The sequence below is a fragment of the Hyperoodon ampullatus genome (genome assembly GCF_949752795.1).
Source record: "Hyperoodon ampullatus genome assembly, chromosome: 1".
Classification (NCBI taxonomy): domain Eukaryota; kingdom Metazoa; phylum Chordata; class Mammalia; order Artiodactyla; family Ziphiidae; genus Hyperoodon; species Hyperoodon ampullatus.
The window spans coordinates 210,278,701-210,306,370 of record NC_136914.1 but is presented as its reverse complement, the minus strand read 5'-3'; the positions used below and the strand labels follow the sequence as shown (position 1 = coordinate 210,306,370).

The 27,670-nt window shown below is 33.2% G+C and overlaps 1 protein-coding gene across 2 annotated transcripts in view; it reads right to left on the bottom strand.

Annotated features, from left to right (window-relative positions):
* The window catches only part of SHOC2 (SHOC2 leucine rich repeat scaffold protein), a gene marked incomplete at both ends in the record, with an annotated part of 44,661 nt that extends 23,594 nt beyond the window's left edge, over nucleotides 1-21,067 (bottom strand). Inside the window, 2 exons of one of the 2 annotated variants that reach the window (XM_079697201.1) lie at nucleotides 5,133-5,270; nucleotides 20,365-21,067. In XM_079697201.1, coding sequence (XP_079553327.1) covers nucleotides 5,133-5,270; nucleotides 20,365-21,067 — 841 coding nt within the window. The remainder of the gene's footprint in view (nucleotides 1-5,132; nucleotides 5,271-20,364) is intronic. The other variant, XM_079697202.1, reaches the window with a different exon arrangement.
* Between the last annotated feature and the right edge of the window lie 6,603 nt (nucleotides 21,068-27,670).

Sequence of the window (27,670 nt, the reverse complement as noted above, 5' to 3'; positions counted from 1 at the left end):
CTTCAAGATATCAGGTTCATAACTTGAAACAAAACGACTTCTATAATGAATCTTAACATTGTCTTTAGTTTATAGCTGATTCTTGAATTGGAAAATATTTACATGAAGAGAACATACTTTATACTCTTCAACAGGGCAGATTAATGGTGAAATCAGAGAAACTCTAAGTATGTTTTCAAGCGCTCTTTCACTTAACGGCAACCAGCTGCCCCTCTCCCCATTTCCTTCTGCCTCTTCTTCACATCCTGAGTTGTCAGTGATCCTGGCACTGCTCAGCCTGGAAGTAAATGGCGGTGCGTGCTGCCAAAGAGTGATAACTACTCTAGGAGTATTCGTGTTAAATAAAGAGAGGGTTTTAAATATCTGGGTCTACTTACAAGAAAAAGAAAAGGCAAAGAATTAAAGTGATTTTTGGAAAAGTGATTGTCAGGCGATAGAAGATTTGATTTTTCAATTGTGAGTTTAGGGCTAGTTTCTTTAGACCAGGGAAAAGAGCAGGGCAACTTCTGTGGGACTAGCATCAACTCTCCAGGATAGGTGTTATTTTTTTGTTGTTGTTTTTCATTTTAAGTTATACTTTTCAAGAAGTAGACCAGAAAAGAGAAGAAAAGTATCAGGTGAACTATATTCTAAAAGTTTGCCACTGACAGTTTGGGGTGAATTGCTCTTCTCCAATAGATGAGAGGGAGAATCTCAAAGGTCAATTATGACTGCTGAGATTTGTAACAGACCAAGACCCAAATGTTCTGATTTCTCACCAAATCTCAACCTTCTGCTATACAATCAAAATATGGGGGATGAGAGGGATGGAGAAAGGCAAAAGAATTATTTTAATAAACATGGTATATGATAAATGACTGCAATATTATAAAAACTTTCAATAAACAATACTTATCCACTTTGCTATTACTTGGAATAACAACTGTATTAGTTTGCTGACAACTATCAAAGCATATAAAAATAAATGAGATATTTAAATTTTTATTACTGTTAATGTTTCAGTTCTCATTGATTTCCAACACATATTTGTAACCTAACCACGTAGAATGTGCTAGAAGTGAGGCACCTGTGTTATTCTGAGATAACATGTCAACTAGTAGAGATTAATAATGAAGTCAAATGTTTTCATATTAATAAACACACTTGAAATACAGAAGAATTACTTCTGATAGAAGAGAGAAAAGACATGTAAAATTAAGAAAGCCAGGAGAAAGAAGGATACATGGAGAAGTTACCCTTTGTCAGAGGAAGTGAATCCATAGGACCCTAGTCTTACTAACTGGATGATTTTACCATCCTCCACTACCTATGCTATCTCTGTTTGCCAAGACTATTCATTTTAGTACTTTAATTGCATCCCTCTTTGATTGTTATTTAACAAGACAGGGAAACAGACACATGCATAAAATATTAAATAACAAAATATTGTTAGATTATTTGAGAGTAAGAACAGGGCTGATTGATGACCATGCCCTTTATAGAACTCTATATATCCATATGATCAGTTGAAAGAGTAGAGGAAATTATGTGTATATTTAGGAGAAAAGAGTTCTAAGCAGAGAAACTGAAAAGTACAAAGACCCTGAGGCTAGAACTTGGCTGATATGCTCAAGGAACAATAAAGTATATGCATCTATAATATCCTAAGAAATATACAATAATTATCCCTCAATGAGAGTGATAAGGACGTAACTTTATACCATTTCAAGCATCTTTAATTTCAGTTCCCCTGTCTGATTTGCTAGAGTAAACAACCTTTACTTTTCTAAGACTGAGCAAGCCTTTAATTTTATAAAAGAAGTTTCTTTTCTAAAGTGCTTTCATGTTTCATTCCACCAAAAAGTGATCATGTTAAAATGCATTATTCTTTCTTTCCTCCTTTACTATTAAAATTAGTTGGTTGTTCAAAATAAGCAAATTTAGACATATTTCAATGTAAGAACATACAACACAAAGTAAATATGTCAATATGTAATTTAAGAAAACTATACTGAAATAAAGATTAAACCTATATGTTGAACTGGCTCAGAGTATCCCAGGGAAATGGGCCCTGGGATATAATACAGTTCTTAAACTTTAGAAATAAAGAACACTTTGGGTGGCCAGGCACAAAGATTAAGTCACTTATAATGGAAAAAAAATTAGACTGGCCTCATACTTTATATTCAATTCCAGAAGACAACAGAGCTACCTCCTAGTTCTCCTAAAATGCTCAAGGAAAAGTAGTTGAACCCAGTGATTTTTATATCCATCAAACTGTTCTTTAAGTATAAAGGTTACAAACATACAAGAACTAGGGAACTACTGTTCATGAACCATTTCTGAGAAAACTACTACAAGACTGACTTCAGCCAACCAAGAAATGATTTGGGCAATTATGGCAACAGCACTGTTGATGAACATTATGACTAAAATAAAAATACAGACTGGCATAACAAGACATAACATAAATGTTGCATGTCCTAACAATAAAGCTAATAAAAATTGGGAGGAAAAGAGACCAAAAAGGGCAAGTAGTAGAATAAATTCACTGATTGCCTCATCTACATTACTCAACAAAAATAGAATACACATTCAATTGCACATGGAATACTTATCAAGATAGACCATACACTGAGCCATAAAATAAGTCTCAATACATTTAAGTGATTCAAGTCACACAAAGTATGTTCTTGACCACAATGGAATTAAACTAGAAATCAGTAACAGAAAAACCCTTGGAAAACTGTCAGATGTTGGGAACTAAATAACATACTTTTAAGTAACACACAGATCACAGAAAACAAAAGGGTAAATTAGAAAGTATTTTGAACAAAACAAAAAAGAAAACACAAGATGTCAGAATTTGTGGGATGTTGTTAAAGCAGTATGTAAGGCAAAATTTATAGCACTAAATGCCTGTATGAGAAGAAAGGTCTCAAATCAATAATCTCAATCTTCTGCCATAGAAACTAGAAAAAGAACAAATAAAACTCAAAGTAAGCAGATGAAAGGGAAGAAGAAAGGTCAAAGTGGAAATCAATGAAACAAAAACCAAGGAAAGAATAGAGAAAAATCAATATTTTGAGACAATCAATAAAACTGATAAAATTGATAAACCTCTAACCAGACTGACTAGGGAAAAAAAAAAGAGAGAAGATATAAATTACCAATATCAGGAATGAGAGAAATGGCATTACCACAGATTCTATAGATATTGAAATAATAAGGGAATATTATGAACAATTTTATGCCCATTAAATGCGACAACTTAAACAAAATGGACACATTCTTTGAAAGACACAAATGTCCAAGTTTTCTCAAGAAGAAGAAAGTGATAACCTAAATAGCCCTATGTCTATCAAAGAAATTGTAATTGTTTTCAAAAACATTCCAACAAAGAAAAATACTGACCCAGGTGGCTCTACCAATTAATTTTATCAAATATTAAAGGAAGAAATATGTCAATTTTATACAAACTGTTGCAAAAATTGAAGAGAAGGGTGTACTTCCCAACTTATTATATATGGCCAGGATTACTCTGAAACTGAAACTTGACAAAGACAGGTTTTATAACATTATGTATGAATATACTGTTTGTTAAAAATAATTAAGTAAATCTAATTTTTAAAACTTCTACCAGAATGTATGTTTTTTCATTATTTCTTCTTGGTAAGCAATTTCAATCTTATTATCTGGGTTTTTGTCAAGTTCAGGGAAATATTATTAAATTATATTTTATAGCTTCTTCACTGTCTTACTCTATTCTCTTTCTAGAACTTCTAGTCCTGACTCCCATGACTTTTTTTTTTCATTTATTTTGTATTTATTTGGTATTTTTCTGTCTGTTCTAGACTCTAGGGGACAAGAATCAGAAAGATATAGGTTCTAATGGCTAGCTATTATATCCTGAAGAAGTCTCAGATTACTCTTCTGTGAACAGGTGTCATCTAACCAAAGACAGTCTATTGTAACTTATTAAAAAATTCCACAACAATTGCTTCTGTTTCAAGTAGTGGTAGACTAGATAATTCAAGCAACCCTCCCATTGAAGAAAACTAAAAACACTTCTAAAACAAAAATCAGAAAGCTAACAAGATAATGACTAGTAACCAGGCTGGAAAACAGCTGGGAACTCAGAAACAAGCAAAACACTGGAGAAGATTTTGTCCTGAGAGCGCTTTCCTAACTAGAAGATGCAGCTGAAAGGCTAAGGCATGTTTCCACCAAGAGTCAAAATCTAGAGCCTGCCAAGGGTGGGGAGTCTAGTAATAAATATCAACTGGGACCCTACAGGGCTGCACCCTAGTACAAGGGGTAAACCGGAATTAAAACAACCCTCCAATTAGTCTGCAGCTTGCCTCTGAATCACTTGGGGGGACCAGAAAAATCACAAACCTTAGAACACAGATGGAATAAAGTGGTCACCCTAGGTACCTGAGAGGAGCAAACAAAAATCCTTCTGGAGAAAGATAACATTATCATAGGCCTCAAATGATTTAGTAAGAGAACCTTGTAAATATTCATTACCAAAATTATATAAACTTAGTACAGAGTAATTTTTTTAATGTAAAAATCCCCTCTACTGTTTGTATAAATTTGGGGTCATTTAGAAAAAGAAACAAGAATATATAAATATGGAACACATCAGAGTAAGTGCAATCCAACTTTCTGTTCTTTGGCTATGCACTTTCAAAACACATTTTGCACTCTGAGACATCTTTTAGTCCCTCAATATTAAGATGAACAAACTTTAAAATATATTGGCCATGTTTTAAAAACTAAACAGCAATGATTTTATTTTTCAGTGTGGTCTATTTTAGCAAAGAAGGGACTGCACCCTATACAAGAGCATGCAACATTCTGAAATAAGCAAAAACAGAAAATGCACCCATTCTGCAATTTAAGCAGAGTTATAGAACATATACATATTACTCAATATTCTATCTTCTTTACAATTTAATTGAGATCATTTCCTAAAATTTAGTTATTTTCTTTGCCTGAAAATGGAAATAAAAAATGATTTTAAAATGCTGTCTTTTAGAAGTTTTACCACTTTGACAATGTTGAATTTTAATTTTTTATTATCAAAATGGATTTTAATGTCCAAGTAGCTATAAATGATGAACAGTATCTTCTTTCTCCTCTCATACCTATAGTATCTGGGAGGTCTAGCAATTCATTGTGCTGCAAGTCAAGGTTGGTTATCTGTGTGCAGTTTCCAATCTCCTTTGGAAGGTGTTCAAGTTGATTGTGAGCTACATCCAGCGTAATGAGGTTACATAATTCACCTGTAAATTGACCAACATAAAAATTTAATAAGAATTTTTAAAGAATATATTAAATAATGAAAGAAAAACATTTTCTATATCATAACTATACCTTTTCTGAAAAAGTAAAAGTCAAACACAAAATCTGAAGCTGTTATTTGAAAATGACATTTTACAAATATTGAATTATGAAGCTAATAGAAGGTTATATGTCAATTATACCTAAAGAAAAAAGGAAAATGACACCTGATAATGTTAAAATGTTGGTTGTAAATCATTACCAACCAATATTATATATTTTTTTAACTTAAGTAACCAATTTAACCACATTTACATTTGTATATTCCATACTTCAAAAAGAGCTTACTAATTTTTTAAACCAAATTCAACACAATAATATCAGATACATCTTGAGTTTAATGTGAGGGTCACCTTTACCTCAAAATATGTATGCTTTCAAATAAGCATATGTTCTGATGTTATATAAATATGTAAATTGAGATTTATAAATCAAAACTGCTTCTCAATTTAACAGTACTCCAAAAGGATAGAAAATAAGGTATTTTTCTCCTCATTCTGGTTGAAAGGACTGTATTTGGCAATTCAGATTATTCTTAGTGTTTTTCTGTCTTCAAAAACTTATTTATCCAAGTTATATTGGCTCTCTCATGATTTTCCTTTTTTTTTTTTTTTTTGGCAGAGGTTGGAAATACTGAAAAAGTAAGATAAGCAAATGAAGTGCATAAAACTGAAAAATGGGTGTAGGGCATATTATTAAGCCACATATTACAAACATAAGCAACAAAAGAGAAAGTAAATTGGATTTCATCAAAATTTAAAACTTATGTGTATCAAAGGACACTATCAAGAGAATGAAAAGACAACCCACAGAATAGGAGGAAATATTTACAAATCACATATCTGCTAAGGGATTAATATCCAGAATGTATAAAGAACTCCCATAATTCAACAACAAAAAAACAAACCACCGAATTTAAAAGTGGACAAAGAACTGGAACAGACATTTCTCCAAAGATATGCAAATGGCCAATAAACACATGAAAAGATGCTCAACATCACTAATCATTAAAAAATGCAAATCAATATGAGGAGATACCACTTCATACCCATGAAGATGGCTATAATCAAAACAAACAAAAAAAAACCAAACAAAACAAACAAAACAAATGTTGGCAAGGATGTGGAGAAATTGGAATCCTTGTGCTTTACCTCCAGGAGGCCCACCCCAGGTTCTCAGGGTGAAGATAAAAGTCCCCTCCTATTTTCACTTAGGCATATCATATTCAAAATCATACACAGATAATCAAAGACAAAGAGAAATTTCTGAAAGAAGATAGAGGGGGGAAAAAACCACCTTACCTATATAGGAATAAGGATAAGAACACATTGGACTTCTCTTCAGTAACCATGCAAGCAAGAAGAAAACGGAATGAAATATTTAAAGTGTTAAGAGAAAAAAAAAAATCACCAACTTAAAAGTCTATATCCAATGAAATTATCCTTCAAAGTAAAGGAGAAATAAAGACTTTCTCAGACAAACAGATATTGAGGGAATTTGTTGCCAGCAGACCTGTCTTGCAAGAAATAGTAAAATAAGTTCTTCAGAAAGAAGGAAAATGATATGGGTCAGAAACTTAGATCTACATAAAGAAAGGAAGAACTTTAGAGAAGTAATAAATAAAGACAAAATAATATCTTTTATTTTCTTATTCTTAATTGATCTAACAGATAACAGTTTGTTCAAAGTATTAACAGCAACAATATAGCAGGTGATTATAGATTAAGGATAAATGAAATGAATGACAGCAGTGTTACACGGGACAGGAGGGAGGAATTGGGAATATTCTGTTATAAGGTACCCACACTACCCCTGAACGGTACAGTGTTATTTGAAGGTGGACTTATGTTAGCTGTAAATCCATACTGCAAACTCCAGGGCAATCACACACATACATACATACATACATACAAACAAAAAAAAAATTAAACAAGTATAAATGATACATTAAGGAGAGAGAAAATGAAATAATACAAAATGCTCAATTAAACCCAGATAATGCAGAAAAATGGTGAAAGACAAAAAAAAAAGAACAAGTTCAACTAACAGAAAACAGTTCCAAAGACAGTTATTATAAAGCAACTATACTCCAATAAAAATTAATTTTAAAAAATCCAACTAAATCAATAAACACTTTAAATGTGAATGCACCAAATAAAAGACAGAGACTATCAGAGTGGATTAAAAAACGAGACCGAACTAAATAGTACTGTCTTCTAAAAACCTACTTTACAGACACAGGTGGATTAAAAATAAAGGGATGGAGAAAGAAATACAATGCTAATGTTAATCAATAGAAAGCTGAAGTAGCTACACAGATTTCAGACAAAGTCAACTTCAAAGCAAGGAAAGTTATCAGAGATATAGAAAGCATTACATAATGATAAACAGAACATATCTCCAAGACATAATAATCCTTAAAGTGTAAGCAGCTGCTCATCTCCTCCATATCTAGTATAGTGCTTAGTGGTTCTGAACACAGAACCATGTTCAACTGAAAGAATAAATGATGATAACTGGGGAAAATAAAACTTGGATTCTAATACTCTTCAGGCCAGAAGTAATAAATGTTTTTTGTATTTGCCGCAACTTTTCTAATAATACTTGAAGTTATTTCAGTTCCCATGAAAGTAAATCCCACTACTTTAAAAGAATATGCACAAATTCAAAAGTGTATAGAGTCCCAGCAAGTAAATAAAGCAAGTTGGGAGGAGACTGTGGCTAACTTTAGCCTATTCGGAACAGATATGATTCAACTCAGGTCAATTATTGCTACACTACAGGACTTCTCAACCTCAATACTGAAATATTTTGGACCAGATAATTCTTTGCTGTAGGAGGCTGTCCTGTGCATAAGCAGCACCCCTGGCCTTTACCTATAAGATGCCAATAGCACCTCCCCACCAAGTCATGACAATCAAAACTATCTCTAGACATTGACAAATGTCCTTTTTTGTAACACTGCTAAAATTGTCCCTGGTTGAGAATCACTGCAATGCTGGGACAAGAAAGCTCAATATTGTCCAATTCTCATGCTTGTCAAAAGAAGCTGGAAATTTATATTTTCATATAAAATCTTCTAATGTTCAAATACTAACAACTAATTTTTAGGTTGAAACAGAACAAAACACTGTGTTATCGAACATATCTGTGGGCTTTTTTCATTGTTCAGGGTGCCAGTTTGATACCTCTGAACACAGAAGCAGATGAATTACCAATATCTTAGGACAGGAACTTACATATGACTATCTAGTATTAAACTAAAAAATAAATGTTTTAAAAAAGCAGAGATATAATTATCTAGACTCAAATTAAGTTAAATCCTAAATCCTTTTTTGATTTATATAAGTTACCATATAATAACTGAATTATTTTGAGTATATATTCTCTCCAGAAAATTATCCTCCAGCAATACAACACTCTACAAAGTCAGGAAATCATGTTAACACTGATACATTAAGGAGAGTGTCATCTAATAACACTAATACTTCTTTCTCACAATCTAGTAATGACGAAAAGTTTTGAAAATGCTTAAAACTCAGGAAATGTGATTTAATTTTTTAACAGCATCAGCACACAAAAGTAACATGATTGTTAAATTTTATTTTAGTCCATGAAATACAATAAACTCACAGGTTAATTATATATATTATTGAGTTAAATTTGAAACTTTAGATTTTCCCCCAAATCCACGTATACATTTTAAAGGACTCATGCAAAACATTTTCTCTTAGGAACTTTGAATTTTCTTCCGTCCAAAGAAAAAGATCTAAAAAACTTCAGGGAAGTTTATAATTAATAAAAGATAGTTTCCAGGAAAATCTAAAATATTTTTGAAACTAATCCAAAATGTCTTATTAAATACAATTAACAAAACATTTTTAGTGTGGGGAGAAAAAAAAGGAGTTTAAGATCTCTCTTATTTAGAGCAACACTCCTAACTGCCCAAGCTTTTTTTTTTTGCGGTACGCGGGCCTCTCACTGTTGTGGCCTCTCCCGATGTGGAGCACAGGCTCCGGAAGCGCAGGCTCAGCGGCCATGGCTCACGGGCCCAGCCGCTCCACGGCATGTGGGATCCTCCCAGACCGGGGCACGAATCCGTGTCCCCTGCATCGGCAGGCGGACTCTCAACCACTGCGCCACCAGGGAAGCCCCCAAGCTTTTCTTGTTCATATTCAAATAATCAGAAACATTTGAAAATTCTGAATATATGATAAATTCTGCACTAGACAATACTGTGCCAGGATAAGAGCTTGTGTTACAAATCACAAAAGACAGAATATTAAACATTTAAGGAGTTCATAAACTACTTTCACATTATTTACTATTTCTATACTCTGTCCAGTTAGTCTGTACTTTAAACATTTATTTTACTATATGATCCAAATATTATTAACAAAATATAAGTTCATCTCAGATGGTTCTAAAGGACAATAATCAAGGTCTTAACGGTGACTTGTCTCTGGCTGGGTTTAAGAGTGGTTTTTATTTTCTACTTTATATATTTGTATTTTGTGATTTTTCCTTGTTTTTGTACATTTTTTAATCCAAAGAGAAAAAAAAAAAGGGAGATTCATGAGGTAAATACTAGCAGTCTCTCCTACACTGTATACGGAAGAGCATTTTTTGACTCTTAAATAGAAGTTTCCTGTCTGTGGAGCAGATGTATCTTTTAGTGAAAATGAACGCATCATGTTATCATATTGATGACACGAGCCATTAATACAATGTATCTTATGACTCATATTCCATATTTAGTAAGCAATCTTTTAAGTTTGACTTCCTACATAGATTTGCCTACAGAGAGAACACGGACTTCATTCATTGATCCATTCTACAAATACTTATTAAGCACCTACCATGTACTAGGCACTATTCTAGGGACTGAAGATACAATAGGGAAAAAAGAGATAAAATTCCTGCCTTTGGGCTTCCCTGGCGGCGCCGTGGTTGAGAGTCTGCCTGCCGACGCAGGGGACACAGGTTCGTGCCCCGGTCCGGGAAGATCCCACATGCCACGGAGAGGCTGGGCCCGTGAGCCATGGCTGCTGAGCCTGCGCGTCCGGAGCCTGTGCTCCACAACGGGAGAGGCCACAACAGTGAAAGGCCCGTGTAAAGCAAAAAAAACAAAACAAAACAAAACAAAACAAAAACCCTGCCTTCATGGAACTTATATTTTAATATGGAAAAAATAAATAATATATAACCAAGGTGAGGACGTATAGTAGCATTTGAGTATACACCTGAATAATGGGAGAAGAAAGAAACAATGGAAATATCTGGGGGAAGCTGAGTGAACAGCAAACACAAAGACTGTGAGGCAAGAGAGTAGTTCAAAACACAACAGAAAGCCAATGTGGCTGGAATAATGAGTAAGGAAGAAAGTGATAGGAGATGAAGTAGCCCAGAGTCAGGGTCTTGTGGGCTAAGGTAAGGACTTCAGCTTTGACTAAGGAGGTAGTGGTGAGGGTAGTAAGAGTGGTTTTTTTTGTTTGTTTTTAAAGCAGTTTCAGGTCTACAGAAAAACTGCACATAAAGTACAGAGTTCCCACATACCCCACCTCCCCACAGTTTCCACTATTATTAACATACTGCATTAGGTGGTGCATTTGTTACAGTTGATGAACCAACATTTATACATTATTATTATTAACTAGAAGTCCATATTTTACATCGCCACGCACTCACTCTTTGTGTTGTCCAGTTCTACAGGTTTTGATAAGTGCGTAATATCATGTATCCATCATCACAGTATCATACAGAAGTTTCACTGCTCTAAAATCCCCTGTGCTTCACTACTCATTGATCCATCTCTCTCCTGGGGCCCTTGGCAACCATCGATCTTTTACTTTTGCCTTTTCCAGAATGTCGTATAGTTGGAGTCATATAATATGTAGCTTTTCCAGATTGACTTCTTTCATTTAGAAATATGCATTTAAGGTTCCTCCATGTCTTTTTGTAGCTTGATAGTTCATTTCTTTTTTACCACTGAACAAATATTCCATTGTATGGGTGTACTAGTTTACTGTTCACTCATTTATTGAAGGACATCTTGGTTACTTCCAATTTTTAACAATTATGAATAGAACAGCTAAAAACATTTTGTGTACAGTTTCTTGCATGGACATAAGTTCTCAACTCATTTGAGTAAATAGGAGCATGATTGATAGATTGTATGGTGAGACTATGTTTAGCTTTGTAAGAAACTGCCACTGTCTTCCAAAGTATCTGTACCACTTTGCATTCCCACAGTAATGAATGAGAGTTTGCACCAGCATTTGGTATTGTCCAACCAAAACCAACAGAATGAATAAATAAAATCATGGTATATTCACACTATGAAATATTATGCAGTAATGAGAAGGAACATTCTCAAACTACATACACCAATATGATGAATAATGTCAAGTGGAAGGAGTCAAACACAAAAGCATACATATACAATAATTTCACTTATAAAAAACAAGAAAAACTAGTGTATGTTGGTGGAAGTCAAGATACTAAGTTACCCTTGATGGGAATAGTGATTGAAAGAAGAGTTTCTTGGGTGGTCTTAACGCTCTGTTTTTTAAATTTGATAAAAATAATACTGGATTGGAACCCACAGAATAAATTAGTCCAGACTGATGTAAGTGAGTAAATAAATAAATGGGAGAGAAAGGACAGCTCTTCCTTATAGAAGAATTTCAATTAATAAATGCAAAAGGAACAAGGGAAATTTTTAAAAATCATCATTAGAATATAGTAATAATTGTTTTGGGGAAGAACCACCAAGGAACCCTCAGTATTTGTTTTACAACTTTTCTTTAACTCTAAAATTTGTCCAAAATGGAAAGCTTAAATAAAAAAGATAAGTTTAAAGTAAAAACAATGGCAATATATTATTATGGGATTTATAATATATGAATAACATAATATATATAACGTATATTATCATATATTGTATGACAATAATGGCACAAAAAAGAGGAGAAACAGAAGTGTTCTATTGTAAGGTTCTTAGGATATATGTAAAGTGGTATAATATTATATAAATGTAGACTGTATTAAGTTATGATATGTACTGTAAATATTAGAGCAGACACTTAAAAAAGGTATCAGAGATGTATAACTAATATGCAGCAGTTGAGATAAGTGGAATCTATAACAAAAATCCAAAAAAGGCATGAAATGAGGGGTAAAAGGAAAAGTAACAAATGGCACAAATAGAAAATAGCCAGCCAGCTGATAGGTTTAAACCAATCATATTGATAACTATATTAAATGTAAATGGTCTAAACCCTCCAAACAAGGCAAAAACTGTCAGGATAAAACAAGAGACCTAACCATATGATGTCTACAAGAAACAATTTTAAATACATATAAAGACACAAAAAGTAAAAAGATGGAAAAAGATATGGCTATATCAATATCAAATAAAATCAGAATTTAGAAAAAGAGATACTACCAGAAATATTACCATAAAGACAGATGCTTCATAATGATATAAATTGCCTCATCAGAAAAAAAAAATCCTAAGTATATATACAACTAATAACAAAGTTTGAAAATATAAGAAGCAAAAATAATAGCACTAGTGGGAGAAGGACAAATCTACTACTATAGTTGGGTATTTCAACACTCATTTCTTACTAATTGAAGAAAAAAGTAGACAGAAAATCGATAAGGGTATACAAGAAATTAATAACATCATCAACCAATTTGACCTTGCTCCAAAAATAACAGCAAAATGCACCTTCTTTTCAACTGCATATAGAACATTTACCAAGACAGACTGTATTTTATAAATCAGTAACAAAAAATAGGGAATTCCCTGGCAGTCCCAGTGGTTAGGACTCCACACTTTCATTGCTGAGGGTGCAGGTTCGATCCCTGGTCAGGGAACTAGGATCCCACAAGCCGCATGGTACAGCCAAAAAGTAAAAAAAGGAAAAAAAAAAAATGAAAACATCTCTGAAATACTTGGAAATTGAACAATGCACTGTTAAATAATCCATGGATTAGAGAATAACAAGAGATATTTGGAAAATACTTTCAACTAAATAATAATGAAAATACAACATATCAAAATTTATGTGCTGCTGCTAAAATAGTACTTGGAGGGAGGTTTATAGCTATCAATGCCCTTATATAATGCAAAGAAGAAAGATACAAAATCAATCTAACAACTTAAGACAGAAGACAAAGGACATATTAAACATAAAGTAATAAGGAACTAGATAATTAAGAGCAGAAAACAAAAAAAAGGAAGATAATTACAAAAATAATAAAACCAAAAGCAGTTTTTTTGAAAGGATCAATAAAGTTAATATCAGGAATGAATGAAAGAGGGATGTGATAATATATATATTACAAACTTTAGAAGAAGAATAAAGAACCATTATGAACTTTATGCCAAAAAATTCAACAGATCAAATAAAATAGACAAATGCTTTGACAGATTCAAACTATCAAAGTTCAACTGAGAAGAAACCGAAAACCCAAATAACTTCCTATTAATTAAATTACTCATTTAAAACCTTCCTACCAAGAAAACCCCAGTCCCAGATTACAAGACTGATAAATTCTTCTAAACATTTGAAGACATAATAATAATTCTTCACGAACTCTTCCAGAACATAAAAGAGGAACACTTTCCAACTCATTCCACAATATGAAGCCAGCATTGCCCTGATAGCAAACCATTACAAAAAAAGAGAGCAGAAAAAAAAGAAATTACAGATCAACATCCATGATGAATATAAATGCAAAAAATCTTTAAATTTTAGTAAATTAAACCTCACAACATACAAAAAGGCCCTATTAAAACGTATCTATTAATAGGCACTCAAATAGTGGTAAATAAATAATTTAGGTTTATTTCATAAGTTGTGGCCTTCCCTATATTATCATTTGACTCACATTAAGGACGCTTACATTTTTAAAATAACTCTTGTTCCTGAACTTATAGGGTTACTTTTCAAACATTCAGAGCTTAGATCTATAAAAATCACATCAAATCTAACTAAAATACATTTGTAAAACTACATAATTAACAAGGGCTGGAAATACTTATTACACAAGCTTGAATAGATTTAGGGACTTAGGTCAGAATATACACTATTATATTTGCATAAATTTGTCTTGAAGGCTAATTCTCCCTTTCATTGCAAAGAAAACTTTAGTAGTTCTTCTGAGCAAGTGCTTCTGTAACTAAGCAACATGGACAACAGTGTCTATATTCTTTGAATGGATAGCATGCTATCATTAGAGTACAATGATTGCCCTCCTCCCTACACCTTAGCAGTGTGGGAAGTCAAATGTATCCTCTGGTTCTATCAGATCCTTCTAAGAAGGCTGAAGTGTTGTTTTTTTCTCTGTTCTCTTACCTCCTCCTTTAGCAATAAGAGTAACTTTTCCAGGTTTCTGTTGTTTAGTGAAACACCTGACAATTTGATAACAATCAACTAAGTTAACAGTTCATTTCTAGGTCTCTAAGGTTCTTACTGATTTCCAGTGAAAAGAAGTTATTTATTAACAACTATGAACTCCCTTTCCTGATTTCTTTTTCCTGCCAAACTAAGTTACTCATTAGCACTTGTACAAAACACTCAAATGAGATCATTAAATAATGTTACCTGGACCATGAAAGCAACTGCAGCACCTCTGGCAGTCCTAGGAGAACTTCAAGAATTTTAGGAACTAAGGGTTACAATTTGGGTAATACTAAAAATTGGGTAATAGTATTTGGCTTCACCAAATTTACTTCAAGCCACATTTACTGAAAACTCACCATTTATTACCTGCAAAAATTCATGGAAAATTACATAATAGGGAATTAAATAAGATCTCTAAGGTCCTTCAACTTAAAAAAAAATTGCTGATTCTGTTCTTAGTATTTTTATATATATTGATTATACATACATACACATTATATATTATATATTACTTGACATAAAACGTAACTGCAGTACTATAGTATATATAGTAGAAAATTGATTGTTTTCAATAAATGTTAATGAGTCATATGGGTTTAAAAATTGCTGTTTCTAATTTCTCATATATCTGAATGCTGTGAGAGGTTTTTTTAAATGAGTAAAAATGATCTGGGTTCTCAAAAAGCATACATAACATAGCAGATCATTCTCCTAAGACAAATTTACACAGAACTGTATACAATATAGATGATGTAGCATTTTATTGAACATACAATATAGCACAAATAGATTTTTTTAAGATTCCCTCTAACTTAGCCCTTTTTATAAAGAATAATAAATAGGAGGAAACTTTAAAGAGAAGCAATCTTAAACCAGCCTTTAATTCAATGAAGGAAAAGTTGTAGGAATATTAGTAAGAGACAAAGATGGAGTTTATTTCTGGTTTCAAAGAGTAATCATTTTCTTTCTAGAAAAATAAAATCATTTAAAACTTCACTGATCAGAGTTTCCTGAAATAAAGTGATTAATTATTCAAACTGACAACCTGATGACCCTCACTCTAATCTGTTCAGGCCCACCCAAAAAAATTTACAAAAGCACATCTCTAACATGAAACTCAAAGGAACCGGGCCAGTTGCAGGGTGGGGGGGTGTGCAGGGAAGGATGGGGTAAGGGAGTGGTTATTTACTGGTTTTCCTCTGAAAACATGATTTCTTGAGTGCCTTGGTGTTCAGTGAAGAGTCTCTTTCAAGATTAAAAATGGTGAAAGGAGGTATGGGCAGGAAGAATGAAACACTAATCTAAAAAAGCAATGACTAAGGTTTCCATCAATCTATTTAACACAAAAAGATAGGACATTTACTTTATTTGTCCATTACTTATCATACAAAAGGAAAAAAGTAAATCAATATTACCAAGTGAAGAGTTTTCTTGGCTGCTCTCTAATGTATTATGTCTGGCTCTTCATATGTCTTTCAGTATCCTTTTACTGCTTTCTGCCAGTATTCACCCACGTGAATATGCATCATTAGTATCAAATCACATGGCATTAATAAAGATGCTATTAATGCTTAAACAGGTATTCAGATTTTAATATAATTTCCCTATAAAGGCAACAGAACAGCTGCTAAATTCCAAATACGTTATTTAAACTAAATACTAGGCTATGTTTCACAAACTTCTAATTTCTCACATTCCTCAAATATACTGCTGAACACAAACTGGATGGCAAGATTGAAAGTGGTATACTCATAAAAACAACAGAGAAGAATAAGCACTTAATATGCATAATATAAATCTAATATATATATCTATAATAATGTGGATCTAATACATATAAATGAAAGTTTAACAAAATGATAACTAGCATATATTTTGAATTGTAAATTCTCTTGTTATGAGTTTCAGCAGTTAAGTCAAATTGCATTAAAGATGTATAACTTTTAAAAATGTCAAATTCCATTTTATTTGATCTGGGTGAATGAGTCTTATTTTGTAAGCATTCTCAAAGGAGCTCAGGATTTTGGGGGGTTTTTTGTAATTAAAAAAGCAGTAAAGCAAGATCTGCATCACAGAAAATAACTATTTCTGTCTTTCCTTTATAATAAAAGATAGCCTTCATGAATTAAAAACAAATCAATAATAATCAGGAAACTGTAAATAAAAAACATAATGAGATACCACCTCACACTCATGGAATGGCTATAATAAAAAAAGACAGATAATCACAAGAATGTTGATGATATAAAGGAATTGGAACCCTCATACACTGCTAATGGGAATGTAAAATGGTGTAGCCACTTAAGAAAATAGTTCAGTAGTTCCTCAAAAGAGTAAACATAGAGTTACCATATGACTCAGTAAATCTACTTCTAGGTATACACCAAAAAGAAATGAAAACAAATGTCTACACAAAAACGTGTATACAAATGTTCATAGTAATTTTATTCATAATAGCCAGAAAGTGAAAACAACCCAAATGTTCAACAACTGATGAGTGGATAAATAAAATGTGGTATAATCATACAGTGGAATATCATTCAGCAACAAAAAGGAATGATGTACTGATAGATGCTATAACCTGGATGAATTTTGAAAACATTATGCTAAGTGAAAGAAGCTAGCCACCAAAAACTATATATTTTATGATTCCATTTATATGAAATGTCCAGAATAGGTAAATTTATAGAAAAAGAAAGTAGATTAGTGTTTGCCTAGGGTTAAGGAGTTGGGAGAAAACATGGGTGGGGTGGGGTGACTGCCAAACAGAACAGAGTTTCTTTCTGGGGTGATGAAAATCTCCCATAATCGTTTGTGATAGTGAACAACTGTGAACATGCTAAAACCCACTGAATTGTATACTTTGAATGCATTAATCATATGGTATGTGAATTATCTCTCAATTAAGCTGTTAACATTGTCCCCTCTCAAAAAAAAAATCTACTGCAACAGCTTTCAACTGCAGCTACACTTGGAATAACCCAACTTATTCGTTAAAAGTACAGATCCCCTGGACCTGCCAGACCAGTAAATCATAATCTATGGGATAAGACCCACTCTTCTAGACTAGTGGGAGCAGTACAGTGAGACCTAGATTCAAACTCTGCCATCTTCTTAACTGTATGATCTTTAGTAAATTATCTAGTCTCACTAAATTTTCAGTTCTTTTTCAGTACAATGAGGTGAGAAGTACCTATTTCGTTGGATTACTGTAAGAATTTAATGAAATATTAGATGTAAATTTACGTGTACAAAATAGTGTATGTTATATGACATATTGTGCTCAAACAACAGCTACTCTTATTATTACAATTATGTTATTTTTACTAGATCTTTATTTTCTTTTTCCCTATAAGGAAACAGATAATGCAGACTTCTGCAATGTTTGTCCCAAATCCATGCATATAAGTTAAACCTTATAAATTTTAACTCCTTATAAGAAATATTGTTTTATTTTTTAAAGCAGTTTAGTTTCTATCTGATGCCCTGCTTGGAATAAAATAAATGACATTTATGAAGTTACTATTTTTATAGAAATATAGAAATTACAAGAACACAAAACTTCAATGTCACTAATGGTGGGAGGGTGCTCATTAAAAAACAAATCAATGGTTGTTTTATAAATTACAAATTTAGGAATAAAGTTGCAAAAATTAGGCAGCCACAAAAATCAACCATTTAACTAACTAAAATTTGCCAATTTTTAAAAATAAATTCACTTTTTAGTAAAAATGCTGCAACCATCTGCTCAAGAACAAAGTGAAGTAAATTTAAAGTCCTATGAAATAATTCCCTGCTTAAGAAATGCATGTTCTGGCCTTCCCTGGTGGCGCAGTGGTTGAGAGTCCGCCTGCCGATACAGGGGACACGGGTTCGTGCCCTGGTCCAGGAAGATCCCACATACCGTGGAGCGGCTGGGCCCGTGAGCCATGGCCGCTGAGCCTGCTCATCCAGAGCCTGTGCTCCGCAGCGGGAGAGGCCACAACAGTGAGAGGCCCGCGTACCGCAAAAAAAAAAAAAAAAAAAAGCATGTTTTTAATTCCCAGGTAATTTGATAACATCTTCTAAAGAAAAAAAAAATCCTTAAAGAAAGACTTTCATATGAATGAAAGCCAACGTTTTAGAATGGAGTGTAACACATGCACAAAACAACAATAAGTACAAAGACCGGAAATAACATTTTATATTTCTACATAAAAATTCAGCATTTCTTTCCCCAACAGCTTATAATTCTATTCTACAATGAGTCATACAAACAGGTCAAATTTTGACTGAATCTGGTACAAAAATCAAATGTCATTCAACAACCACATTGTTATCTGAAGACATGTAAATGAACATATCCATTCGAATTCCTAGGGATATTTTAGTATCTCATAAGTGTGTCACACTTTATAAATACAAGTACATTGCTTGAGAAAATCGACTGTGGATTTTCTAAATACATTTAATTAAACCAAAATTATATTAAGTGTCTGGTTAGAGCTAAATATAATATAACCATACCTAAAATTTAAACTGCATCTTTCTCAAAGCTAAATAAAAATTTTAAAACACCCAGAGAATATTATATCTCTACATAGCTGCACAGCCTAAAAACAAAGTTTCCTTCATCACCCACTATAAGACCAATCCTCAAACAATATATTTAACCTGTTATATTCAGAATAAATTTGTCTTTCACACAAAAAAGGGAAACTTCCCTTTAAAAGCTGTATAATCAATTTTTATGTCAATTTTTTGAACTCTCATAAAAAGGGCCCACAAAGATAATACCTTTTTTCAATTTCTCAAAATTGGTAAGTCAACGGTTGACTACATTCCAAAAGTTGCTGAAATTTTTTTTAATTAAAAATATCAAAACAACTAACTTCTTTTTACTGACTTGTTTACACATGTGTATTTCCTATTTTTTATTCTACTATCTATTCTTTTAAAAACAGTCCCCTTTTTTCAGTACAATTTAGCTTTACATATAAAAACAAGAATGAAATCTACCAAAATACTAACAGTGTTGGCATTAACTATCACTGACTTTTCTACTTTTCTGTATCCTTAGATTGTTTTTAATGAACATGTAAGTACTTTCAAAATGAATTTTTTTTTCAACTTTCTTACAACCCTGCTTCTTCACAAGGCTCTGATATGACAATCTTTTGTGGTAAATTAGGTAGAAAAGTAATATCAATTTAAACAAACATTTTTTAGGTAAAAAAGAAAATATCAGAGAATGGGAAAATGCAGCCTTAAAGCATCTTATATAATCATATCTTGTAAATACTTTAAAAACAGGTGGTAACAATTAAACAATTAGGCAAAAAATTTTTTTCTGCTTCAAATTTACTTTTTTCCAATGAAAATGAAAGCAGATTAGATTTGTGTGAAAAAGGCCCAATTACATCTACATTCTAACTAATTATCTAGGTCTATAAAATAATCTCAAACCATGTACTATTAATATCGCTAAAACTGATTGAAGTAAACCATAAAGAAGACAGAACTTAGAAACCAGCTGTTTTTTAGGCAAGTATCAGATATTTTCTGATATGGAAAAGCACTGGACAAAATTATTGAGCATAACAAATACTACAAACAATAATAGTAACCCAAGGCCTCTTACCAATTTCAGCAGGTAGTTGTTTGATTTTGTTCTCTCGAATGCTAAGCATGCTGAGTTTTGACAGGTTTTTGATGTCTTTTTCCACAGTAGTTATTCGATTAAAGCGAAGGTAAAGAGTGGTAAGAGAATCCAGCCTATACACCACTGAAGGAATTTCTCTCAGTTTATTATGCCGTAAATCAAGCATCCGCAGCTTCTTCAAGTTATCAAGAGAGTCAGGCAAACTGGTAAGTGAATTTTCACTTAGAGCAAGTGTCATGAGATTTACTAGACAGCCCACTTCTGCTGGGAGGGACTGTAATTTGTTGCTATATAAATAAAGTTCTGTTAATTGAGTCAACTCTTTGATTGATGATGGCAATATGTGTATAGACTTCTTGGATAAGTCCAAACGCATTGAGTTCTCTTCCCGGCATTTGTTGAACTCTTTAATCACCTCTGCATTGCTAGATTTCTTTCTAGTCCCAGGTGCTGGATTTGGCCGTTTGATCGTATTATCAACTGAAAAAGCCACCCCTGGTTGGGCAGCACTCGAGTCCTTCTTTCCATCTTTGGCATCTTTCCCTTTGGTCTTAGGTTCTTTTTCTTTGCTCTCTTTCCCAAAACCTCCAGAGGCTTTTGCCTCCTTTTCTCTTTCCTTGGCTGATGGTGCTTTGGGATCTTTCTCTTTAGAGTCTTTTTCTTTTCCTAAACTACTACTCATGGTGACTCAAGCTTGGGCAAAAACTACATGAACTCCTTTTATTTGCCAACAACAGAAACTGGAATTCAAAGATGAAGAGACAAAAATCCTACACAATCAAAAAAGGTGTTGGCTTGAAGAAGTAATCGCCATCTGTTACATGTTGGATCTAAAAGCACTATGCCCATTTCTGATAACTCATTCCAACTGGTAAAATGGTGCTGGTCAACCAATGATTCATTAGAATTCCTGAAATATAATACAGAGAGAGTATTATATTACTTTAGGTTATAAATTTATATTAAGTAAATGGGCTCTGAAAAACAATCTTACTGAAAATTTTGCTATTTTCCTATGATTTGATACAGTAAATATTTATTGAACACCTTCTACTTTGCAAAATCCATTGAAAAATTATAAAAATTAACAAGGCGGGCTCTATCTTTAAGGAATTTACAATCTAACAGGAAGAGGTAAGATAGGTATACAAGTCACCAAAGTGCAAATGTTTTTAAGAGCTGAAAAGTGGGAGAAATCACAACAGCAGCTAATGTCTGAACGCTTTCTATGTACAAGCATTATTGTATGGAACTTACAAACATTATAACTGCTCTATGAAATAAATTCTTATCCCTATTTTACACATAGGGACAACTGAGGCACAGAAATATTTTTAGTAACTAGCTTTGTGGTCCTAGAAAAGTAGCAGAGCTAAGATTCCAATGTAGGTGGCACACTGTCTATATTCTTAACCACTACGGTAAAACTGCTCTATCTGCAGCTAATTACCAGATTCTAGGAACTGCAAAGGTAGCTTTTTTAGTTGACAGTGAGTAGGATTAAGGGTTCTTAGAAGTAGACAAGGTTCACTGGTAACATGACTGACCAAAATGATCCACAAAGATTGAAAAGATGAGGGCAGATGGAAGTGAGACAGCACTAGCCTAATAAGATCTAGTCTTGGTATAAGACTATAATGATGATTATCATATTTAATAAGTATTTACTTAAAAAAACACATCAGTAGACCATATATACTAAATATATTCCTTAGTCTTACCTTAAATGCCGATGTGAAAGTTTACAATATTGAACCTTGAATTACAATAAACAAGACTTCTGATTCCATACAAGATGGAATAAGCCCACTCTACCTTGTTCCTCACATTAATTACAACTTAAAACCCTGACAAAATGCATGAAGCAACTAGCAGAATATTCTGAAAGGTAGAGAAAAGAAGGCAGACTGGTTAGGAACCTTGGATTGCAGATGACCTGGTGGTTAGTACTCTAGGGGTTTTTTGTTTTGCTTTGTTTTTATTTCCTATATATCCTGGCCTGGGCAGTAGAGAAGCCCATAACCCAGAAACACCAATAAGCATGGACTAAAACAAGGTCCAAGAAAAGTCTGCTGTCTCTAGTCAAAGGACTATGAAGAGAATAGCACTGCAGGATGGAACCCTTTTGACTATACCCTCCTTATTCCACTTGAACACCACATAATAAGTCATGTCCCACCCCTCCCAACTGGCACTGAGGCCACAAAGACTGTAGAGTAAAACTCTGCCAACCACCCAGCTCTGCACTAACTTGAAGAGAAGCAGTACACATCCCCCTTGGCATCAGCACTGCAGCCATGGAAACTATGGAGGAGAGCCCTGTTGACCATCCCCACCCTGTTCTTAGTAAATGTCAGCCAAGAAGTGGTAGCTCTCTCCCTCCCCACTGGTGCAAAAGCTGTACTATGAGGAAGAATCCTGTGGATCATCCCCTGCTGTGCACTAAGCAAATGTTAGCAAAGAGACAGCACACCACTCCCTCACAACTAGAGGGGGAAGGAGAAAATTATGGAGACGAGGGAGCTGGAGAAAGGGATTCTTTCAATTTGTGTATTCCCAAGCACACGCCTTAGAAGCTCAGCATGAAACCAACCAGAATCAAAACAACAAATGCTTTGAGAACTGAACTGTAGTGTGGAATATCACCTATTTTTCAGATTGGCCTTGGTGTGGCATACAAACAGGGCAGACCAGAATACCCCTAAAAAGACTTTGAAAACTATATTGGAACCAAAAACCACAAAAATGGGTTAGGGCATGTATTCTGAAACAAAACAGGTTGACTGCTAAATAGAAGGCTTAAAAAGAAATAAAAATTTTATAAGTCTCAAAATGTCCAGGATATAATCCAAAATTACTCATCATACCAAGAACTAGGAAAATATCAACTTGAATGGGAAAAGACAATCAACAGACACCAACAATGAGATGACAGATGTTGGAATTATCTGACAAGGATTCTAAAGCAGCTCTCAAAAAAACAAAACCAAAAAAAAAAAATGCTCCAACAACTACATATACTCTGGAAACATACAAATAAAACTATATCAGAATTTATGAGATGTAGCTTAAGTGGTGCTTAAAGGGAAATACATATTACTGAATGATTATATTAGATTACATTAGAAAAGAAGAAAAACTGCACATCAATAATCTAAGTTCCCACATCAAGAAACTTGAAAAGGAAGGACAAAAGGAACACGAAGCAAGAAGAAGGAAAATACAATATAGAACAGAAATCCATGGAATTGAAAACTGAAAAGCAATGAAGAAAAATCAGTAAAACCAAAAGCTGGTTCTTTAAAAAGATCAACAGAATTGATAAACATCTGGCAACTCTGACAAAGAAAAAAAAAGAGAGAACACAAATTACCAATATCAGGAATGAAACAGAGAATATAGTTAAATACTCCACAGACATTAAAAGAATAATAAGAGAACACTAGAAATAACTCTTTGGATTTAAATTCAACAAGTTAGATAAAGTGGACCAAATTCTTGATAACCGCAAATTACCAAAACTCACCCAAGATTAAACAGATCATCAAAATAGTCCTATCTATAATTGCTAAATAAATTGAATTAATAGTTTAAAACTTTCCAAAAAGGAAACTGCTAGGCACAAATGATTTCACTGGAGAATTCTAACAAAGATTTAAAAAAGAAATAACACCAATTCTACACAGTCTCTTCCAGGAAGTACTCATTTTATGAAGTCAGCATTATCCTGATACCAAAACCAGATAAAGACAATACAACAACAATAAGGAAAAAAAAAGCAAGCAAGCAAGCTACAGGCCAACAGCCCTCAGAAACAGAGATGCAAAAATCTTCAATGACATATAAACAAATCAATACAGCTTTTACTACTCCTACTGAACACAGTACTTAAAATCTTAACCAGTGCAATAAGGCAAGAAAAAGAAACAGCATACAGATTGCAAAGGAAGACATAAAACTGTCCCTGTTTCGAGATGAAATGATTATCTATGTAGAACACTGCAGGGATTCTCAAAAAACTCATAGAACTAATAAGAGAGTTTAGCGTGGTCAAAGGAAATAAGGTCAACACACAAAAATCAATCATATTTCTCTTTGTTAGAAACAAACAAGTGGAAACCAAAATTAATACCATTTGCAATCACTCCAAAAAATTAAATACTTAGGTATATATATAATATGGAATATGTATGCTTAAAACTATAAAACACTGATGAAAGAAATAAAAAATGACCTTCATTTAAGTTTCCTCCATTTCTTTTTGGGTCTGGATAGCTTTTTACTGCTACACAATATTCCATTGTCTGGGTGTCCCATAATTTATTTATCTATTCACCTACTGAAGATCATCTTGGTTGCTTCCAAATTTTGGCAATTATTAATAAAGCTGTTATAAACATTCTTGTGCAGGTTTTTGTTCAGACATAAACTTTCAACTCATTTGGGTAAATACCAAGGAGAGTGATTGCTGGGTTGTAATGATAAGAGTACGTTTAGTCTTGTAAGAAACTACCAAACTGCCTTCCAAAGTAGCTATATCATTTTGCATTCCCACCAGCATTGTTGCTCCACATCTTCACCAGCATTTGGCAACGTCCAGCTGATTTTTGACAAACATGCAAAAGCAACTCAATGGAGGAGAACAGCCTCTCAACAAATGCTGTTGGAATAACTGGACCTCTATAAGCAAGAAAAACACCTTTGACCTAAATCTCATACCTTTTAAAAACGTTAACTCAAAACGGATCAAAGATCTATGTGAAAAAAAAAACTATAAAACTTTTAGAGGAAAACATAGGAGAAACTCTTTATAACCTATGGTTAGGCAAGGAATTAATTAGATAAGACAGCAAAAGCACAAACATTAAAGGGAAAAAATTGCTCAACTGGACTTCAACAAAATTAAAAACTTTTGCACTGTGTATCACTCAGTTAAGAGGATGAAAAGCTAGGCTACAGCCTGGGAGAAAATGTACCAAGAATACATAAAGGACACCTTTAATCAGTAAGAAAACAATCAATCCAATTAGAAAATGGGCAAAAGACTTGTAGAGACACTCCACCAAAGATAAAAATGACAAGCACATGTAAAGATGTTGGACATCATTAGCCATTAGAAAAATGCAAATGTAACTACACACCTATTAGAGAGCTAAATTTAAAAATACAGATGTTACCTAGTGCTGATGAAAATGTGGAGAAACTGATGAGAATGTAAAACGGTAGAGTCACTATGCAAAACAATTTGGCAGTTTCTCATAGTTAAACATACACTTGTAGCACACAACCCAACAATTGCACCCCTAGATATTTGTCCTAGGGAAATAAAAACTTATGTTCACACAAAAATCTGTATACAAATGTTCACAGCAGCTTTATTTGTAATACCTCCAAACTGAAAACAACCCAAACACCTTTTACTGGGTGAACTGATAAACTGTGGTACATCCATACAATGGAATACTATTCAACAATAAAAAGGAACGAACTATCCCTGCACACAAAATCTTGGGTGAATCTCAGGGGCAATAGGGGTTAGTGACAAAGTACCAAAAGGTTACATACTACATGATTCTGTTCACATAATATTCTTAAGTGACAAAACTACAGTGATGGGAACAAATCGTTGTTATCATGGCTCAGGACTAGGGTGAGAGTGTGACTATAAAGGAGTAGCATGTGGGAGCTTCTTTGAAGTGATGAAATAGTTCTGTACTTTGTGGTGGTGGTTATTGGTGGTTATAAGAATCTACACATGTGATCAAATTTCATAGGACTATGAACCCCCACCCCCCCCAAAAAAACTGCACGGAAAAACTGGTGAAATCTCAAACAAGAACTGTAGTTTCATTAACAGCATTGTGCCAACGTCAACTTCCTGGTTTTGATAATTGTACTACAGTTATGTAAGATGTTATCATTGGTGAAAAATAAGTAAAGGGTACAGGAGAACTCTCTGTACTAATAATTTTATAAATTTTATGAGTCTAAAATTATTTCAAAAGAAAAATATAAAAAATAAAATACAATGGATGATACAAATCTACCATATGTAGATTACAAACAATTATACTGGCGTTTCTTAAATAAGTGAAAGTTTAAAAAGCACATTTGAAAAAAGCATATTTTGAAAATCAAAATTTTTTAAAATAAGTGAATAAGCAATTCAAATTGGCTGGGAAAAGATTCTCTCAATCTTGTTCAGTATAAGATAAAAAAATATACCCATTCATACATATTACTTTATTTGGGAAAGTACATATTTCAACTGACTGGACTATAAGCAAAAAGAAAAAATTTAAGTGGGAGTGCAGTGAGGGAAACTTTAGGACAAGGAGCCCTTGATGAAACACAAAGATATAAAACTAGCAAAAGTACCACAGACCACAAGTTGCAAGCAGTTGTATCTGAAGAAGCAGGGTGTTTTTGTTTTTGTTTTTGTTTTTAAGTCTATTCCATATTTAATTCGTATTTGTATTTAAGAAGACTACAATGATGCCTGGCATACAACAAATATTTTTTGAGTGAACAAATCAAACAATTCATCTCTTTTATATAAATTGCACAAAATTATAAAGCTAACAATCTGATTATTGTTAGTGACTATATTCTGCAACACATTTTATACTAAGTGATTGTTCATATCAAGTTCTTGTCATCTTTTATTCAATCATGCTACATGTTGGAAAAGCAGGTCAGAAAATCTTTATATATAAATTTTTATGAGTATCATTAATAGTAAAACCACACAGAGTCAATAATAGAACAAAAATGAAAATAATCTGTCAGATCCCTCAAAATTTGGAGTATTGTGCCATTAGGAAAATTTTTGAAGATAATTCAGTAGTGGTAATGACTATCATGTTGGGGTGAGGTTAAAAAAGAAAAAAATGCAGAATATATTATGATAAGTAGTCAAGGAGAAATTACTGCAAAATGTTTTATGTATATGGAAAAGCATTAGAAAAGAAAATTGGAAAATAATGGACTGTTTTATTGTGGAGGTAATGGGACTATATGTAATTAAAAATTTTTTTTTATTGGAGTATAGTTGATTTACAATGTTGTATTATTTTTATTAATCCTAGCTTAATAGTACTTATACCAAAAAAAATTTAAGCATATTCAAGGACATTGGCTAAAAAACAAACAAACAAAAAAAACTGTAGCATGATAGACAATTTCATAGTCTGAGTTCACAGAAAATAAGGCCCGATGGGCTTCCCTGGTGGCGCAGTGGTTGAGAGTCTGCCTGCCGATGCAGGGGACACGGGTTCGTGCCCCG